The 21,189-nt window shown below is 38.4% G+C and overlaps 1 protein-coding gene across 5 annotated transcripts in view; it reads right to left on the reverse strand.

Moving 5' to 3' along the window:
- LOC127658658 (protein TANC1-like) overlaps window positions 1–21,189 on the reverse strand; it is a 260,584-nt gene that overhangs the window by 159,303 nt on the left and 80,092 nt on the right. For all 5 annotated transcript variants that reach the window (XR_007972434.1, XM_052148063.1, XM_052148061.1 and 2 more), the window contains exons 4-5: window positions 18,249–18,341; window positions 1,188–1,309 (exon numbers count right to left, since the gene is read on the reverse strand). Coding sequence is in view for 4 of the 5 variants with exons in the window: in XM_052148063.1 (XP_052004023.1) it covers window positions 1,188–1,309; window positions 18,249–18,341 (215 nt within the window). In the remaining variant the exon portion in view is untranslated. The remainder of the gene's footprint in view (window positions 1–1,187; window positions 1,310–18,248; window positions 18,342–21,189) is intronic.

The raw sequence follows: 21,189 nt of genomic DNA on the forward strand, positions 1-21,189 counted from the left end.
GCGCCTTCGATACGCGGCGGACCGCCATCAAACGTGCTTGCGATATCGCCATTCTGCCGCTTCTACTGCCGCCGGCGCACCGCCAGCGGACCGCCGACTTATTGCTATCTGGGTAGCTGGAAATGTTCAAGGAAAAAAGACGTCACTTCCTCAAACTCTCGATTAGTCCTTGAAATGGTCTAGAATTTGCTTTCACAGTTGTGTAATTCATTATCAGTGATGTGGAACAAGGTATCATAAAAAAGCTGAGTCTACAAACTATCGGTGTAAATAATCGGTATTGACATACAAGTAATAAACAGTAATAACATTGCCTGTGTAAAGTTACATCAAATCTATCTACTTCGTGTTCATGACAAGGTAACGCCAGTGAAGCCAATAACTTTCAGGATATGTGCAAGGATACCAAAAAGGGATTGTAATGTTTTTTTTAAATAATTGTTTACGTGGAGCAAACTCCAATCACTGAAATTACATTGGCAATGCATAACCAAAAGTCCATCCACTGGGAAATGTAGATCCAGGAAGATTTAGACAACTCAGTTGTTAAAATAATAGGTATATATTTACTTAATAATTCAAGTGCTTTAATAAAAATCCTGGCACATAGACTTTCCATTGTCAGTGCGTTAATGCCAAAGTATAATGGTACAAAGTACAAAGTGCTGGTATGCATATTAAGTCTCAACAACAGTGCAGCCCAATTTTTGAAGACACATGGACAGTCCACTTCTTTGCACGTCATTTCCACATCCATCAAATGCGTCCGTATACTGACTTACGGTCAAAAGAGCATACTTAGAAACTGAGACCTGCTGGCACATGGAAAAACGAAGTATGCACCACACTTTACACAGAGCTTAACTTGTACTGAACCCACAACATGCATTCAATATGCTCCTCTGACTCACTCAAGTTACTTGTCCGCATGAAAATCGACACTGCAGCGGTTTGGACTGAACGCCAATGACTTACTGTAATCACACACAGACAAACTCCACCTCTGACATGCTCTTCAATAGGTCTCACACTGGCAGACGAGAGCCGCTCCAGTCAACATTAAATCCCATTCTCAGACAGCTAGACGTTTCCTTGGCTTCTATAGCTGCTCGTCTCTCTGAACCTCTCATTATTGTATTTCCTGCGTTCCTCTCTTTCAAAGGAGCTGCAGGATGGGAAAAAAATACCTTTTTTTCATTCTTGTCATCCATAGGTATGCGCGTGGATCCCGGGATGCTTTCGCCCAGTAAGAACCCCAAGCGTGTCATCAACTCCTGAGTGGCAGGGGAGGGGCCAGCACCGGCCATATCTGAAAGAGAGAGAGAGAGAGACACCTTCACTCCATGTGTGTGTGTCTCCTAGGATCTGCGTCGACACACATCAGCAAATGCGCAAAGGCCATTCAGAGAAATTAGCTTGAACAAACACTAGGGATGGGTAACATTTAAAGGATTAGTTTCCACAAAACAATTTAATTCTGTCTTTATTTACTCACCCTCAAGCTGTTCCAAACCTTTATACTGTTACTTGTACATGGAACACAAAATGTGAAATTTAGGAGAATCATCAGTTGAAAGGATAGATGAAACTCTCCAGTGAAAATCAATTAAAATTTCAGTACATGGGTCGTTTTGACGCTCATGTTATTTCCCCGATCTGTTAGTTATTCAAAAGTACATTCAAAATGTAGTTAATGCAGGTTCAATACAAGTTAAGCTCAATCGACAGCATTTGTGCCATAATGTTAATTACTTCAATTAACTCGTCCCTCCTTTTCTTCAAAAATTAAAAATGGAGGTTTCGGACAATGGAAGTCAATGGGGCCAATTTTCAGAGGGTTTAAAGACAGAAACTTGAAGCTTATAATTTTATAAAAGCACTTACATTAATAATTCTGTTAAAACTAATTCATTATGAAGCTGTAAAGTTGTTTAAATTGAGTTTTTATAGTCGTTTTGGTGTTTTAGGGTTTGTTGACATTACATCGTCATGGTAACGAAATTGTAAAATTGGATATATCTTCACACAGATGCGCTTAGTAAGTGATTTTATCACAGTTAAATCATGTTAACACACATATTGTTTATGTCTTGTGGCTAAACTTTTGAAACAGTGAGTATTTTAACTTAAAAAAAATTGGCCCCCATTGACTTCCATTGTAAGTGCCTCACTGTACGCTCGATTTTCGCTTTATTTAAAGAAAAGGAGGCACGAGCCAGAATGCATTTTTGTGTTAATCAACATTATGCCACAAATGCTGCTGATTGAACATAACTTGTATTGAAGCCACAATATTCCTTTAAGACAAACTATTAATTAAATACACCTTTACTATGATGATGATTTCAATTGCTGAGTTAAAAGTCATTTTTATATTTTTTTTCATGGGCTTAAAGTAAGAAAAATGTCGCGTGGCGTTACCGTCCGGAGACAGTCACAAATTAAAAGCTCAATAAAAGTCACATTTAAAAGCTAAAACTCAATGTTGGCATGAGTAGTGCAGAATAAGCTTTTATTATAATGTATTTTATTATCAAAACTTGTGAAACAATTTTGTGGGAAAATACATATTAATATATGAAAAACTAACTTTTATCCACCAAATCAAAGTCTGTTTTTATTAATAAAATATATTAATAAAAAAATATAACTGAAAGGACTGTCAAGTTGTTTTTTTATTTATATCAGATATTTAGACATTTTGTTCAGGTCCTATGGAGTAACCCTGATATTCTTAACTAATTTGTAAAAAACAATAAAAGAAGAAAAAGAGAGAAATTAATTAAGTTGTGTACTCTCATGCAGCCAAGGTGCGGGTAAAGTATTTGACCTTTTACTTAATTACACCACATAACATTTTTAAAGTAATTAAATCATTGTGGTAGAAAATGCTATTCATGTTTTATGACAATATATGAAACCAAGATTGAATTTCTACGAACTTGACACAATTTTACCATCAATGTTCCCCACTCAAAGCTATCATATGACAATATGGTCATTTATTGGCGTTAGAAAGACCCAGCGCCCATTTTATGATGGACGCATGCGCTTTTTTGGGCTTCAAAATCTAAGGTACCATTCACTCCCATTATAAAGCTTAGAAGAGCAGGTTATTTTTTTATATAACTCCGATTGTGTTTGGCTGAATGAAGAAAGTCATAGACAGCTAGGATGGCTTGAGGGTGAGTAAATTATGGGACAATTTTCATTTTTGGGTGAACTAACCCTTTAAGTAAATAATGACAGAATTACAAATTTTTGGGCTGAATAATTCCTCTAAGACTGGGGCCACGTCCCCATTTAGCCATTTAAAATGTCACTGATTTTAAAGTATGTGGTTATGGAGAATGTTTTTAAAAGTCTCATAGACGTAGTGAAATCGATGTGTTGTCAAACAAAAGCAGGTTAGTGTGAACGTGGCCTGTATAGTGGAAAATCTAAAGGACAGATAATGAGAATGAAAAGATGGAGTTTTCTGAAGAAGTTGCACATCAGAAAGAGGGAGAGAGAGTTTTATTTTTAAACATATTCTCTCATTACCATTTCATCTCTCTTCATCTGTGTGCCTGACATATTAATAACAATCATTCCTGCAGATTCAACACTCAGAACAGAACTGCTTGGACAGGAGCCATAACACACAATCATTCACAACCACATACGTAAACACACATCAACACACCACAGGCGTTACTGATCTGAGTGACAGCTGCAAGATTTACTGACAGATAAACACCACATGATACAACACACAACATGAATACTGCCGTCAACAGGTCGTCCTTTCTGAAAATGTCACATCAAAACCTCATTATTATCAATGTAATAAGGAATATTATCATCAGGTCATCTAACTTGATTCATGACCACAGCATACAATTTGTTGGACATGCAGAGATAAGGGTGAATCTCACGAAAACAGTCCAGAAATATATTTTATACTTGAAGATCGCTTTTTACGATTAATCGGTGCCGATAGTTGCTCGCCAAAAGTCTACACCAATATGTGCAAATCGTTTTTTTTCCCCTTATCAATAAACCTCATCTGATGAATATGAAGTGGTGGTGGAGTGGAGGTGGTGTAGTGGGCTAAAGCACATAACTGGTAATCAGAAGGTTGCTGGTTCGAGCCCCACAGCCACCACCATTGTGTCCTTGAGCAGTGCACTTAACTCCAGGTTGCTCCGGGGGGATTGTCCCTGTAATAAGGGCTCTGTAAGTCACTTTGGATAAAAGCGTCTTCCAAATGCATACATGTAAATTAATATATAAGCTATAAAAACTTCATTTGTTAAATACTTATAAACATTGTAACGGAGCAAAGTCTTTTTCATTTGAACATAAAACGTCCCCAGTGTATTTCAGGCTTGTTTATGCACATTAAATCTTCAATGTTTTGGTTATTATTAAGATTTTGGTTGCACATTAAACTACTTTTGGGATTTTATTCATTTTGGACACTTGTTGCCTCATTGTGTGTGCCAACAATTTTTCATCATTCTAGAAATATAAATTTCGGTAACTATTGGCCGATTAATCGGTTATTTGCCTTTTCCACCACCTTAGTTATAGGTATCAGCAAAATCCACCATCAGTCGACCTCTATTTCATGGTTTCATCTTTATATGAACATAAGGCTGCACAATTAATCGAAAACTAATCGCGATTACAGCGTTTAAATTAAGTTTGCTCCTGTTGCGTCATTGGTTTCTATTTACAACGTGTTTTTGCAGCGGTTGAGTATTCTAACCAATCACTGACATGTCCGTTGAGCAATGAAACGGCAATGGCCAATCAGAGCCGCTTAGATTAGTCCTCCGTCCTATCTGTAATGACAACTGATCCTAATGTGCAAGTTTTAAACCATCTGAATGCCCGGATGCTCTTGCTCTGTTCGTGCAGCACATGAACATGAAGACTGAAGGAAACATCACCTGACACTTGAAAGGAAGCTGTAGAACAAGAGCGAAAAGCACTTTGTAATTATTTTGGATTCATTGCATATTGCACCGCTCACTTTGAACGTAGATGTTGAATACACTCCAAATGAGCAACACGACAAAACTAAAACGCTCCCGTTCTAATCAAGGCACAGACACGGCGTAAATAATTGATTTACTATGCGGATTGGATAGCTTTGTTTTTAATGAGAGCATTTGCGAGAGTGCAGTACATTGTGCGGATGCAGATCTCAAACATTGTTAACCTGCAGTGAGTGACAGCAGTCATAAACTACGTTTGCGTTAGAGCTGCACAATTAATCGAAATGAAATCGAAACCGCGATATGACCTTTTGCGATTATTAAATTGCAAAGGCTGCGATTTAATTAAATATATAAATAGTCTGCTCCCTTCAAAGTTTATTTGTGCTGCTCTGTCCGGTCTATATTAAGTTAGATCATTGTTCCAGTGTTTTTTTGTGCTCCTCAACTCCCTCTCATGCTTAGAGTAACAAAAGTGCTCAGAGTTCGGTTCCGTTTGCTTGCGCTAAACGCTTTAGCTACACTAAACTCCTGCGTGAAGCATTTTGTATTATTATCTGCGGTACATTTATGCATTTTGGCAGACGCTTTTATCCAAAGCGACTTACAGTGCAATTATTACAGGGACAATCCCCCCGGAACAACCTGGAGTTAAGTGTCTTGCTCAAGGACACAATGGTGGTGGCCATGGGGTTAGAACCTGCAACCTTCTGATTAACAGCCCTGTGCTTTAGCCACTACGCCACCACCACTCCGGTAGCAGCATCTCAGTCTCCACAAGGCACAGGCATCATAATAACGCAGAATACAAGATGGGGTATAATTCAAACATCTTTATTAAATGATTGCTAAGCAAACAGCATTAACGGTAACACCTGTAGAGTCCAGAAACATCTCTTCAGTCTCCTGTCATTTGTTTACCTCACGAGGGAGCGTGTCGCACTTATTACACTCCCCGCGGAAACAAGTGAAAGCGGAACTAATATTACCAACATCCAACAAAATGAAAAGGAAGGAACATACATATAATAAATCTATATCAAATATTTAGTTACTATAATATAATACAGTGCAAAATGAATTATAATGAATAAAAATGATTACATTAAATGTAACCAAAATGTTCATTTTAAATATAATTACACCAATGGGTTATCAGTTCAACTTCAGTTTGACATTAAGCCTCATACTTTAGGACTATCTTATATACAGTAAAGAATAGTTTGCATAAGCCAACTAGTTTTTAAGGCCTAGAATAAAGAGTTACATTTATATTTTTAAATTATATTTTGTTTATACTGAATTATTCAATCAACCAACATTATTTTTGACAGCAAAAACTAGGCAACGACTATGGTTGGGGACAGGGATCCAGAGGGAAACAGGGAAATGTAGTTAACAGTGACATTAAGCAGAAAGTTTGAGCTGCTGATAAAAAGTTAAATGATCAGCAACGATTGATGAGATGAAAATTGGAGATCGGTGTCGGATGTTAAAATCCTGATTGGAGCATCACTAATATTCAAGTTGACTATGTTTCAAAAACTAATGATGATGATTACATTTACATTTATGCATTTGGCAGAAGCTTTTTTTTTATCCAAAGCGACTTACAGTGCACTTATTACAGGGACAATCCCCCCGGAGCAACCTGGAGTTAAGTGTCTTACTCAAGGACACAATGGTGGTGGCTGTGGGGATTGAACCAGCAACCTTCTGATTACCAGTTATGTGCTTTAGCCCACTACGCCACCACCACTCCAGTAGTGATTAGTGGGCAGAGATCCTGTCAAATGGACAAAAACGGGTACAAGGTGGATGGAGACATTTGGATATGAAGAAGACTTTGTTTCACTGTTTATATATTTATTTGTTTGTGGAAGAACTGAAAAAAGGTCTCAGTTTGGTTCTTTTTAAGAGGGCTCAAGTGTGAAAACCCCAGCAGCCTTTTTGCAGTTGAACATGTGGAAAACATCACCACCATAATCGCAGTTCAAATCGCAATATTAATATTTTTCAAAATAATCGCAATATAACTTTTTGTCCAAATCGTGCAGCCCTAGTTTCCATCCAAGGATCTTTTGTGGAAAAAACGTTTTCGGCGCACCAAAATAAAGCTGATGGAAACGCACATTATCGCTAAAATGTAATATAATATAAACATAATATTTTTCTTTGAGTTTAACTCAAGCGCATAAACACTAATGAGAGAGTTTGTCGCGTTGTTCGATTTCTGTGTACAATTTATTCATGTAATAACAGTTTTGCTTTGTCATGTTAATAAGCAGGCCAATGTGAATTTGACTTGTACAAAATAGCAATAAAGTAATTCGGCTGAACTGTTCTAAGTGTGTTTTGGAAGTGTAGCCAACATAAAGAATATGGCATGAATAGCATATTTCAGGAATCACCGTCATTGTTTTCTGGTATTGGTAGATTTAACATTAAACAATAGAAAAATAAAAAACAAATGACTGTTTTTAATGTCCAAAGTGCAACCACTGAGGCCAAAAATGATCTATCGATGATCTTACATGAACAAGATCACCATTGAAGATCTAATGGGATTAATGGTCCCCTGTCCCGCCACTAAAGGTCTTACTGAACGCCGTAAATTGGTCGATTTAAATCAGCTGTTAACAAGTTTGAATATTGAATATGTCATATTATTTACTGTACGTGGTCTAATCATTTAAGCAGTAATTTAGCAATAATTCAATTTATTCTATACCATAGATATCCATTTACACTCATTTTAATTTGCCTTACCTTAACAAACATTATTACAATATAAAATACAATATAATATAATGCTTAAAAGGAACTGGAGCGCAGCTCATATCCACTATTGAAATCTGCTACTCCGAAGAACCACGCGGATGCTTGCTTTGTGACATCACGGTAATTAAAAATTTGAATCGACATTAATAATCGCAATATCAATTGCAATAACATCTGGTGTGAGACGCCCATTCATGAGCACATGATCAACAGAATATTACTCACTTTACCTACATAATCCTCTATAATTAGATGCTTTCACTTGCGGAGTAAATTAATTACAGCTGACTCTTGCCGAAATGTTTTTTGAGTTTGTTTAAAGAGAAAGTAGACAGTTTTTTGTTGGTTCGAAAAACTATAAATGACAATGAAATTATGAAATAAGAAATATTTCTGTTTTACTTTTAATTTTAGGGTGATTTTGTACCTCCATTATGGCTTTTTCAACACGACCAACATACCTCTTCCATCCGTCTCAAACCTTCTCAATGTTTTCCCCTCAGTATGTCCTTTTCACATCAGCATTTTCTTCTTTCCTTTCTCTCTTCAATCAGATTTCCCCTTCTCCTCACCCAAGTATCCATGCATTTCCACTCTACTACTTTGAGGACTACAGGGCACATTTATATGCTCCTGCACCGCTCACAGCCACAGGACATTTCAGCAAAGGTGTCCTCCTCACATCTCAGCATACAGACAACAGCAAAACAAACCGTCTCTCTCCTCATTGTGTTCAGACAAAACATCTGTTCCAGCGAATGCCGGCATCACACCAACAAGCTGTTAACAACAGGTGCCCTTTACACTGCCTGCAGCCACCACTAAACATTCACACCAGAACACCATGTTCCCAATAAACCATGAACATTGAATTAATGTGGAGTTTTTTTGTTTTCTTTCTTTCTTTAAGAAAGGTTTGAATAGTAAATAGTAAAAATACTACTCGAATTTCACAAAGTTTTGCTTTGCTGGCCGTATATCCAGTGAGATGCATGTTAAATCCTGAACACACAAACTAAAACTGGCAGTTATAACAGCATGCACTGGGTGGCGCTGTTGAGTATGGACACAAGCTGATCGCATTTGAGCAAACTGTTCTGTCAGCACGTTCAGATGGACACCAAAAAAGCGGGTTATTGTGAGAATGTGGCTTACTGTGAGAAAGCTGGGTTCCCGTTTAAATGTACTGGATAAGCAGTGTACACTTTACTCTCGTATATGTACAGCTCGACAGAAAGCAGCATCCCCGTAGCAACGTAATCCCCGCGACGCTTCTGTAAACAACAAACATGGCATCCGAGAAAGACTACGCTAGCTGAGGTAAGGGACATCCCATCATTTAAACTGGTGCGTATAAATGAGTTTAGTTTACAGAGCATTATATGCTTGTTTTTCTCAACAAAAACATGAGATACAATATAAACATGATAACTATTATATGCCGAGTGTTTATAGTCATCCTGTACATTAACTGCGTCAGTCTACTTCATTAGCATTTTCGTTTTCTTCACTTTCCGTGAGCTTAAATGCTTCGGTCTATTCTTTTTTTTGTTTTCACACATTGCATGTTTATATATATATATATATATATATATTAAAACCACAGGACATGATATAAGCTTGTTTTGATTATAATTAGAAGCTTGTTTTTTTTAATGGTGATGCAACATTTATGACTAGCATTCCTTTCTCATTCATTAAATTCTCAAACACTCAATTCTAATATTCGTTTTTATGAGCTTAAATATTCGAATACCAAATTACGGATGAATGCCGATCCCTAGTTACTGCGGAGAATTAGCACGTGTGGAGGCTTCACGCTATTCTCCGCGGCATCCACGCACAACTCACCCCCACCGAGAGCGAGAACCACATTATAGCGACCACGAGGAGGTTACCCCATGTGACTCTACCCTCCCTAGCAACCGGGCCAATTTGGTTGCTTAGGAGACCAGGCTGGAGTCACTCAGCACGCTCTGGATTTGAACTCACAACGTCAGGGGTGATAGTTGGCGTCAATATTCGCTGAGGTACCCAGACCCCCAAATTATCATACTTCTTAAGTTTTATGTGTGTTAAATGCACACACACCTTAAGAAGAAGAAGAAGAAGAAGTTTTATTTATATAGCGCCTTTCCATAGCTCAAGGTCGCTTTACATTGTACATTTCAAATACATTTAGACACGCTCACATACATTACAAATCACATACGATACAGAGTCACCTTATCAAAAATGCATGTTAAATAGATATGTTTTTAACTGGGTCTTGAATGTAGCCAAAGATGAGGTATTACGTAGCGTAAGAGGTAGCAAATTCCATAATTGAGGAGCATTAACACTGAAAGACCTTCCACCTACAGTAGACAACCTGAAACGAGGGATGGACAGTAAACCAAGTTCAGCTGATCTAAGGGACCGGGCAGGACGGTAAGGGTAGAGTAGGTCAGACAGATATTGGGGAGCAAGACAATTTAATGCTTTGAATGTTAGCAGCACTACCTTATAGTGGATACGTGATGCCACAGGTAGCCAGTGAAGGTCATGAAGCAGAGGAGTAATGTGAGCAGAACGCCTGGTAGAGGTGAGAACTCTTGCTGCAGAGTTCTGAACATACTGTAATCTTGCAATAAGTTTTTTGGGAAGACCAAGAAATAAGGCATTGCAATAGTCCAGGCGTGATGTGATTAATGCAGTTTCGAATTAAGGTTTCGGCATCAGCTAAAGTGAGAGAAGATCGTAGACGAGCAATATAACGAAGATGGAAAAAAGAGTTTTTAACAACAGAAGAAATATGAGAGCCAAAAGATAGAGTTGGATCGAATAAGACACCAAGGTTACGAATCGATGACGAAGGCTTAACGTGAATTCCATCAATGTCAAAGGACTGGTCCATCCTTTAACTGAGGCAGTAGAGCCAATCACTAATATCTCAGTTTTCTTATCATTTAATTTGAGGAAATTCAAGGACATCCAATGCTTGATGTCCTTGATACATGCAGTGAGTGAGTCAGGCAGAGATGGCCTATCGGAGCTGGTGGTTAGATAGATTTGAATATCATCAACATAGCAATGGAATTTAAGTCCATGCCTGCGTATGATGTCACTGAGTGGATATATGTAGATAATGAACAATAGTGGGCCAAGAACCGAACCTTGAGGAACACCCTGTGTGAGTGAAGCAGTGGCAGATCTAAAACCTTGTATAGTGATATAATACTTTCTGTCGCTGATGTAGGAAATAAGCCAGGAAAGAGCAGAGCCAGTGATGCCAATATCAGAAAGCCTAGAGATCCTTATTTCATGGCAGACTGTGTCAAAAGCAGTGCTTAAATCAAGGAGCATCAAGATGTTTATCAGCCCTGAATCCATGGACAAAAGAATGTCGTTAACCACCCGAAGAAGGGCAGTTTCAGTGCTATGTGATGGGCGAAATCCAGACTGAAAAGGTTCAAAAAGACCATTTACATCCAAGTGTGATCGCAGTTGTGAAGCAACAACCCTTTCAAGGATTTTGCTTAAGAATGTTAAGTTGGATATTGGTCTGTAATTGTCCATATTTAGGTGGTCTAGGCCAGGTTATTTCAGAATGGGGGTCACCGCAGCCATTTTTAATTCTGCTGGAACAACGCCGGATGCCAAACTACAGTTTATCATATGTGTTATGAAGGGTGCAATCTCAGGCACACACACAACAAAGGCAAAACAGTAGGTGTAGGAACAAGCCGGCAGGAAGTAGAATTTGACTTCACAATTAGATCACTTATGGCAGCAGGAGTAGTTAGAGTGAAAGCCGAGAGAGAGTTTGTTGAGTGAGCGGAAACAGCTAACATTAAATGAACATTTGAGTCACTTGTGTGAGGAGTGTTTTTGGTGATGGATGCAGTGATTGACTTCAATTTATCTGAGAAAAATTGACAAAAGCTATCTACCAGCCCCACAGAGCCTGAAATAAAACGTTGTGGTGGATTTGTGAGTTTGTTAACCATTGCATAGAGTGATTTGTGCCTGCACTTGGAATTCTTAATGGTAGAGGTGAAATAAGAAGTTCTTGCATCGTTAAGGGCTGTACGGTACTTAAGCAAGTGTTCTTTAAGAGCCAAGGAGTGCACGATTAGTCCAGTCTTCCTGTATAGTCTTTCTAGGCAGAATAACAGATGAATAACCACCACAGACAAGAGTAAGTAACTCGCTAATCTCAGAGAAAAAGTCAGTGGGACATTTCGGAGGTCGGTAAATTAAGATTACAGCCAGTGGCGTGTGGCCAGTCATTTTCAGTGCTAGGTATTCAAATGCTGAAGCATCATGAAACGCGATCTTAGAAATTTTAATAATCTCACGGCAAACCACAGCCAGCCCTCCCCCTCTACGATGGAGACGCGGTTGAGAGAAATAGATGTACCCAGGTGGTGTTAAGAGGTTCAGGTTGAAAAGGTCGTTAGGAACCTGCCAGGTTTCCGTCAAAAGTAGCATGTCCAGGTTTGTGTCAGTGATTATGTCATTCAACAGTGTTGCTTTATCAGTTATAGAGCGTGTGTTCAACAGCGCACATCGCAGGTCTGAAGATGCGCGTCTGCAGGTTCTGAGGTCAGGATCAAAACACAATGATCTTAGATTTCCAAAGTTAATGGATCGATTTTCCAGCTGTGTTGTATCAGAAGCAAGGGTGTTGGTACAGACAACCGGAATATTATTAGAAGACGAGTAGTGATAATTCCGAAGTTTCTTCCGCGACCGGTGTATGTAGCGCGGTCGGCGTAAAACTCCAAGTTGTTCACACCATTTATAAGTGTCTTGAGCCAATCGGAACGATCCTTTATATGTTCTGAGATGGGCTGCAGAAAATTGTAAAGCCATCTCGGGGAAGCTAAATTGATTAACGTCATTCAAAAACAGCACAAACCAAAAAAAGACCAAAAAACAGAATCTGCAAGTGGATCCGTGGCGACATGACCAGTGATGTCCAACGCGACCTACACAACAATTTATCGGTTTAACTACGTTAGCCAGAACCGTATCAAACCCGCAATCCACACAATCCACAGAAGGGAAGGCTACCCAACCATACCAAAGATTGACACAACAAAAATGATAAAGAGAGGGGAGACTCACAGTATCAGATGCCGCGAGGGATATGAGGATAAGAATGGAGAGGGCTCGTAGCCGATCAGTGTGACAGGATCACGGAAACAGCCAGTTTAATTACCCAAAAACTTTTGAGGGTGTAAATAGTCCAGTGAATAATCCAAGAAGTCCAATTCAAATCCAAGAAAAAACATATCCACAAAACAGACGTAACAACAACAGACAAACAGGTACCAGCGTGAAGCGGCAGCACAAGCGCGCCTAGCGTTCTCACACCGGAAGTACAACAAAGAGGCTGAGATGCTAAGAAGACATTTATTCAGATTTAACTATGAATCATGTAATAAAATAGGCATATCTGATTTCCTTAAGGCTTTAAAAACTTGGGAATAATTGCAAAGGGGTAAAATGACATGAGAAAATAACATTTCAATGATAAAAAATATTTCCATGTCTTTAGTAGTTAATACTTAATTAAAATAATTGTACATTTGCTCTGTTGTTTTAGGGACCTGAATATATAATTTATTTTGTAATAAATTCCTCACTTTCATATGTTATTTATAAGCTCTCAAATTAAACCCACAAGCCCTTATTTGGCATTAAGGAAAGCCTTTGAGATTCAGTTTATTTGAAAATATGTTTCATACATACAAACATCTCCACAGAAATAAAGTATGCGCACAATGAGATCATTCATTCAGTATTTGTATTTATTCACTTAATATTCCCTTATTTGGGAAGTAAAATGTGAAGTGCACAATAATCGTGGTCATCTCAAATAACCAGAGTTAGACCTATTAATCACGATAAATGGATCATGCAGTAATTGACAGGCCAAACACATTTTTTGTTTTAATAGCGTATCTGATTATCAGTGAATAACGATTTAATTTAATTCATATATGAACTAAAAGTCATATGGACTACTTTTAGTGCTTTTTTGTCTTGTTTTGGAGCTTGACAACACCAGTCCCCAGTTACTTTCATTATATGGAAAAGAGCAGCTTGAACATTCTGGCTAGCATCTAATTTTGTGCTCTACTGCAGATGATGAAAGCACTTTCATTAAAGGTGAACTAACCCTTAAATACTCTCGATTTCTCAACTGTGCTCAGTGGGGACTCTTTATTAAACTCCATCTTTTATCTGACAGACAGATTAATGCCCATACAGTTAAACAAGGCAATAGCTAAAGATTAATTATACAGGCCACCCCACAACACTAAGAACGTAATAGTTGTGAACAAACCAAACAACATGAATTAATCCACCGCAGGAGTGTTTTGGTATAGGGCTAAAAATAGTATTTTATTCGTGTGAGCAGGAACCAGTTTTGGCCTCTGGGAATATGACACTGCAATGACTTCATGCAGTACATTTGCCTGCAGACAAACACAGAATAAATGTATCCACATCACACTTATAAATGTCCAACAGGGAGCACAAACCAGGATGTGAAGATGCCATTGTTTCTGCAGTATCGGTAGTGCAGAGCACCGACTCAAGCCGGTTCTACGTGTGCTGACCGACTGGCACGCAACGGTTTCCAAGTGCTCACAAACAAATTGGACATATTTTGGGGAACAAATAAATGCACAATTAATCAAACGAAAATTGGAAGATATCCTAGTGTGATTGTTAAACGACATAAGTCGTTTGTTTGGAGTGGTGGTGGTGTAGTGGTCTAAAGCACATAACTGGTAAACTGGTAATCAGAAGGTTGCTGGTTCGATCCCCATAGCCACCACCATTGTGTTCTTGAGTAAGACACTTAACTCCAGGTTGCTCTGGGGGGGATTGTCCCTGTAATAAGTGCACTGTAAGTCGCTTTGGATAAAAGCATCTGCCAAATGCATAAATGTAAATAAGTCATTTTTATTTGTATAGTATGGAAGCCCTGAACAGCAAGGTGAAAAAATGTAATAAATAACAGTGGGGGAAAAAAAATACAAATAAATTGTGTCTCAGCTCCTATCTTAAATTCTTTTCTCTCTTCAAAATTTGTTTTCTCCCCGAATTTTTTTTTTTCGCTCTCCCTTCAAAAATATGCATGCAGTACCAACCTTAGCCACCAGGTGCCACGATCAGTAAACATGTAATCTTATGCTTTTAATGATTTCTCTGTTGCTATATAGTTTGCAAACCTTAATCAAGACAAAATCAGGTTGCATATGTTTAATATGGTATTTATTTATTTAATTATTGGCCTTTCTATACACTCGTATGCCGTTTGCTCAGTGTTACATGGTGGAAGCGAAGGAATGCATCGAGGAAAACGGGAAACATGGGAAAATTATTATTATGTCTGTCTTTTTGAGTGTTAGGGGTACGTCTGGTCATGTTAATACTGTTGCAAGTTATCTAATTTCAAAACGAAATGATCATTTATAAATTAAATCCTCGCGACTGAACGGGGATGTCATGTGCAGACTTTCATGGTGGAATTTAATTATAATAATATATTTTAACACAACAAGTTGTCTATGCTTTTGAAACGCACCGTCTGCTGCAGAAGTGAAGATTTCCAGATGAAGAATGTCAAATAAATTCATTTGAATTTTGAAGAGAGAAAAAAAAAAACATTTAGGAAGAGAGAAACAAATTTAAGACTTAGGCTCAGGAAGGAACTGAGACAAAGGCAATTTTAATCGGACAATTTGACCGGAGAGATTTAATTTTGTCGGACATTTAATTTTTTTACCGGCCAATGTCCGGTGATTACCGGACAACGGAAACCCTGGTCTGTAGATATCTCCAGTTAGCCGCTAGACATAGTTTGAAATGCTCTGGAATAACTTTGCTATTTAAATAAATGGCACAACCTTAGGGCAAAACCAAAACATCCTAACCCTCCTGTGTGACTTACAGGACAATGAAACTGAGCAGGATGGTACTGAGGAAGTGCCGTACTGTGTGTGTATAGAAACTGATACTATAGTACATTTAAACCGTATATACTTATTACTTCTTTTCTGTTTTTCCATTTTTAAATCTTACCTTTGTTCCTTTATTTAATTTCATTACTATGTTCCTGCACAATGACACTAAAGAGCTGTCATTAAATGCAAAAACAGAACGGACACAAAATTACTCAGAAAATTTTTATAAAACCAACACCAAATCCATCAAGCATTTATGATTTATTATTGGCAGCAGATCTGTAGTCTCACTCAAGCTCTGTGCACAACTGTTTTGGACCATTTTGACGTTCTTGATGTGTTAATCAACAAACGCCTACTACACTTTTTCCATGACTAAGCCATGTCAAACAGCCAAAACTCTCGCACCGGGACTGAGTAATTAGCCACACACTGAGGATAATTATGCATTATTAATGCTATTAGTGAAGCATGTTCACTAATTCCACATGGCAGTGTTTGTTTCTATACTTAAACTGAACATTTCGGAGATGAGGCGTGAGAACAGTTATTTACGGAGAGAGACTTCACATTCCTGGGAAGCATGGGAAGCCTTGGGAATGCCTAGAGCTGTTTAGTATCCCACTGTTTTCCTCACGTTAGCAGTCATATCCGTTTACGAAGCTGGAGATATGCAGAGCTTTGCATGCTATAGATCCACCAGAAATGGCATGTTGCCTGCGATTTCTCCTGGGAAACTTCTACGAGTTTAGTTGGAAAATTGTGTTGGGCAATTTTACATTCCTTTCTCTCTTTTTCACATTCCAACAAAGGCCGGAATGGTTTTTAGCACTAGTGCAATAAAATTAAGCAAAAAGGCTGAGTATTAGGCGTGTAACATGACCAGTACTTGTTTCCCAATGATATTTACGATATGGTAGTTAGGTTAATGTGTGTTCATCTCATGATCATTCCGACATGAAACTGTAGCATGCTGGAATGTGTTTAGATGCTATCTATAAACTCACTCGGAGTTAACATAACATGCGAAAGACCCATGTAAATACCGTTGACCCATTTGTGTGTATGGAGGCACCATTGGGATAACTGGGGTGTGTCACGGTGACAGAGGTATGACAGATTTGTAGTAAATAGTCTGGGTTCAAATCCAGGCCAGATTATATTGGTCCACGCTGGTTCAAAACACTGAACAGACCCATAACTGTTCCCACAACTCATAAGCATTTCAGTTGCAAATACAACTTTACTCAAACAAAGCGTATGGCTCAGGATGGCATACTACCTTCTACTTTTGAAAGTATGCAGTGTGAACACTGTGCACACTGTGTGGGATACTGTATGCCCAAATGCAAATATGCTCAACTTGATCATTTGTAGTGAGACGAATTTAGGTTGGCGAATTTATCTGCACCAATAGTTGCTTTTAGATAACCGAGTTGCTGGTAATCAGCAGAAGTCAATGACGATAGAACACGAACAAAGATTTGTTTCTCAAAAAAAGGGGTTAACACAGGTAAATATATAGCAACATCAAATGACCATAATTAAAGAATCACACTACAAATCAAATCAGCAAATAAACAGTTGTACTACTAGTACTACACAACAGTAAATAACAATCAACTCTCACTATAACATTGACAGCCATCTCCGATCACCCTGCAGTGTAGACGGCTTTTGATGACATCAAATGACCAGTGTGATACACTAGCACAGACAGCTGGCATTTGACTGGCGCCACCCTGCTCAACACAGCTGTTTGGAAAGCTCTGATATCTCTCTCTCTCTCTCTCTCTCTCTCTCTCTCTCACACACACACACACACACACACACACACACACACACACACACACACACACACGTAATCATTTCTACCACACAATCATGACGAACATACCTTGGTTCAATATGTTGCTAAAGATATTTATGCCCTCCAAGCACACACTAGCACACACACACACACACACACACACACTAGCACACGCACACACATGCACACAGCTGCTAAAGACAACACTGGCAACTCTATTATAACCTAATACAGGAACTACGCAACACCCTACCCTGGAAATGGCAATACGCTGTATACACATGCAATTATACACACAATATTATATAATAATATAAGCTTTTCTTGTGCACACAACTTAACATAAAAAGCACACACAAGTCCAAACACACAAACACAAAAGTAGGAAAGCATGTCTCTTAAAGAAACAGTTCAACCAAAAATTACAATTCTGTCATTATTTGTCATTAGGCAACAAACATGCACCATCACAGTTGTCTATACGTCTTGTGCGCTATATTATAATTTTCTGCTGGCCTGGAAATCACGAGAGTAAAATTCTGTAATATTTTTAGGTCCTCCGTGGACATGAGAACCCTGATGGCATCAACAATCTTAAACTTGAACCAATAAAAACAAACGAAAATAAGAAATCTGGTTTTGTCAGCATTCACAGACGCACACGTGCCTCTAAAATTAACGACAACAACAACAGCAGTTACTTACCGGTTGCAGTGTCGGACACTTTCCTCAACGATGATGTGATGGCATCCCCAGGAACACGCGGACTCTCCACATATTTAGCCTTTCTAGCGAGTCCTTTTGAACAGAGAGAGAGAAATAGATAACTGTAACCAAAGCTTCAGATCATGGTCAATGACTTCTCTGCAAGATCTTAAATATAGGCACATGAGCATGTGACATATGCAATGTGCTAACAGCACACAAACTCTTGCTACAACACCCTCAGCAGCTCTGGAAATGTAAACTACAGCAGGAAACCACCACAATTTGCCTCTTAGCAACTTAGACGGGTGTGAGATCGCTGTCTGATATTGTGCGTGTTTCTCACTTCACCAAATCTTGTTCTCCATCTCACTTGCTTTGGTCCACATGTGTGCGCACACTCATCAAGTAACAAAATGATACATTACGTCAACAGAAAAACATCTGTGATCTTTGCATTGTCACACTGTTTTTAGTGTCCTACGCCGTGAGCGCTGCCTTATACACCATGTCAAATTGAAAAAAAGTTACATTTTAAAGACATTAAATGTTAAGGTTTGAATGCAAGAATGCATCCTGTACACGCCCTAAGAAATGAATGGCATGCTTTTCATATTTACGCAGGTTATGCCATCGTGAAGGGGCAAAGTCCTCTTTGTTAAGCTGTCCCGACTGAGCTAATCAAATAAAACACGCACCCTTCAAATCTTCCTCGACCCCCCATACAGCTTGCAGCTTTAAGTGCACTTCTCTGTTTACAATGGAAAACCCCACTGGGATGAAAGACCACAGCAATCCATGGAAGATCTGACCAAATAAAGTAATGGAGGAATGTGCAGCCACAAGCAACGGGAGCCCTTAAATCTACCAGAGAGTTTAATCAGGCTTCAGTGCCTTTAAATCTGCTATAGGTTCATCAGAGCCGCACACCTGTATGACTCTGACCTCCAGGGAGAGGAAGTGTGCGTAGTGTGTCCTAAGTCACACATAACTGTACTTTACTCATGAAGTGATGATAAAAGTTTACATGGTCTCATCATACTCCACTTACATACTATATTTGCTTTCTTACTGCACAATGTTCCTATTGTGCATGATACTTTCAGTCTGATCTGATAAAAACAACATGGCTGTGGCAACATTTTTGCTAAATCATATTTACGTGGTTCCTCACACGTATCGCGGATGCAAGGTGAAATTTCAGGGATGCAATGCTGACGCATGCTTCCTACAAACCAGAGCAGTATGGGGTTCTTACACATACCTGGTATACATATTTAATGGCTATGTCTGTTAATGTAATTGTGACGAGGCAGATGGTCATTCTGGATCGGTCTCAATATATGCATGGCACCAGAACACATGTAAGACAAACTAACAGCTCCATTGATGGTTTAAGTGTGAAAGTCTGATTGCAGGGAGGACATTTGTGCATCAGAACTATTAAAAGTAAGGTTATGATTATTACTGTCAATTAAAGTTTAGAATATCTAGACTAGAACGTGATTAGATAAAGACAGGTTAGATGAAGTGATGCCATTTTTAACCATCATTTCAACCAAACATTTTAGGCCATTTAGGTCATCTAAGAGGCCATTTTTAACCTGTAGTAAAATAAGAGATCAAAAATAATCAAAGCATGCTTTCCACACTCTGCTTTCACTAAATAAAAGGGCAGTAGTGGCTTAGCGGTTAAGGCTCTGGGTTACTGACCAGAAGGTCAGGGGTTCAAGCTCCAACACCACCCCACTGTTGGGCCCTTGACCCTATCTGCTCCAGGGGCGCCGTATCATGGCTGACCCTGCACTCTGACCCCAGCTTAGCTGGGATATGTGAAAAAAATTATTTCACTGTATATATATGCAGAAATGTATGTATAATGTGTGACAATTGATCAATTCATTAAAAAAATAAATAAACAGAAGTATGTTTATATGCACCATTACATCAACACACAGTAATAAACAGCAATAATTACCTTCATATTTTTTACGGAAACATTTTCAAAGATAAAAAAGTCATAGAGAGACTTCTGTTAACATTTCTGAGTGATGACCGAAACAAATCACTTGAATCTGAGTTCTGGATCGATCCTTGTTTGCAAAGCAATACTGCTGAGCATTGGTGACAGTCAAACAAAACACTGTATTAATCTAAGTAAGATGTCAAAGGAAAGTGCATCATGGAGCACTAAACCTCTCGTACAGATCCTCACGCAAACCAGCTTCCTGCAAAAGCTATCATCTTATCTCCTCCGAGGACCATCTCAACATCTGCTAACACTATTAAGCTTCTGCTCAAACTATTGCAGCATAAAAAATATACCTCAAGTTTCAAAGGCAGCGCTGATGCTGCTTCGGTTCTGTGTAAATAAAATGTAGCATCACTAGAGCCTTTACCTTTGTTGCTGTCATGATAGAGCATATATTTCATAATTTTATATTTGCATCCATTTCAGATTTCTATATTCATCATTTTATATTTGAAACATTAATCTAATAACATCATTGATGCAATTGTAATTGCTGTATAAATTCATTTTCATACAGCTCTTATAAGCATTAAACACTCTGGGTAAATGCCACCTTTTTTAAGAGCTCCAGTAGTATTAAAGATATCTTAATATACTTTAACTTTGGAGTACGGACACAGTTGTAGTATCTTTTGAAAGAAGACACTTTGGGGTTTATTTCTCAAGTTTCAGAATTCATATATGTGGTTATTTTTTTAAGTTAGAGAAGCTGAAGTTTATAGTAATGGAAATATTTTGTGCTGAACATGTTTTTATAATCTAAAAAAACAATAATAAAAGTGCCAAGACAACCCAGAAATACAATGTTCTCAAAGCCACGAGTCTAAAGAAGTTACGTTTCAAATTTGAGGATGATTTAATAATAAATGAGGTTCTTGCAGCTTTTTCTCTGTCAAATCTCTGGAAGCG

This window comes from Xyrauchen texanus, chromosome 18 (genome assembly GCF_025860055.1).
Source record: "Xyrauchen texanus isolate HMW12.3.18 chromosome 18, RBS_HiC_50CHRs, whole genome shotgun sequence".
NCBI lineage: Eukaryota > Metazoa > Chordata > Actinopteri > Cypriniformes > Catostomidae > Xyrauchen > Xyrauchen texanus.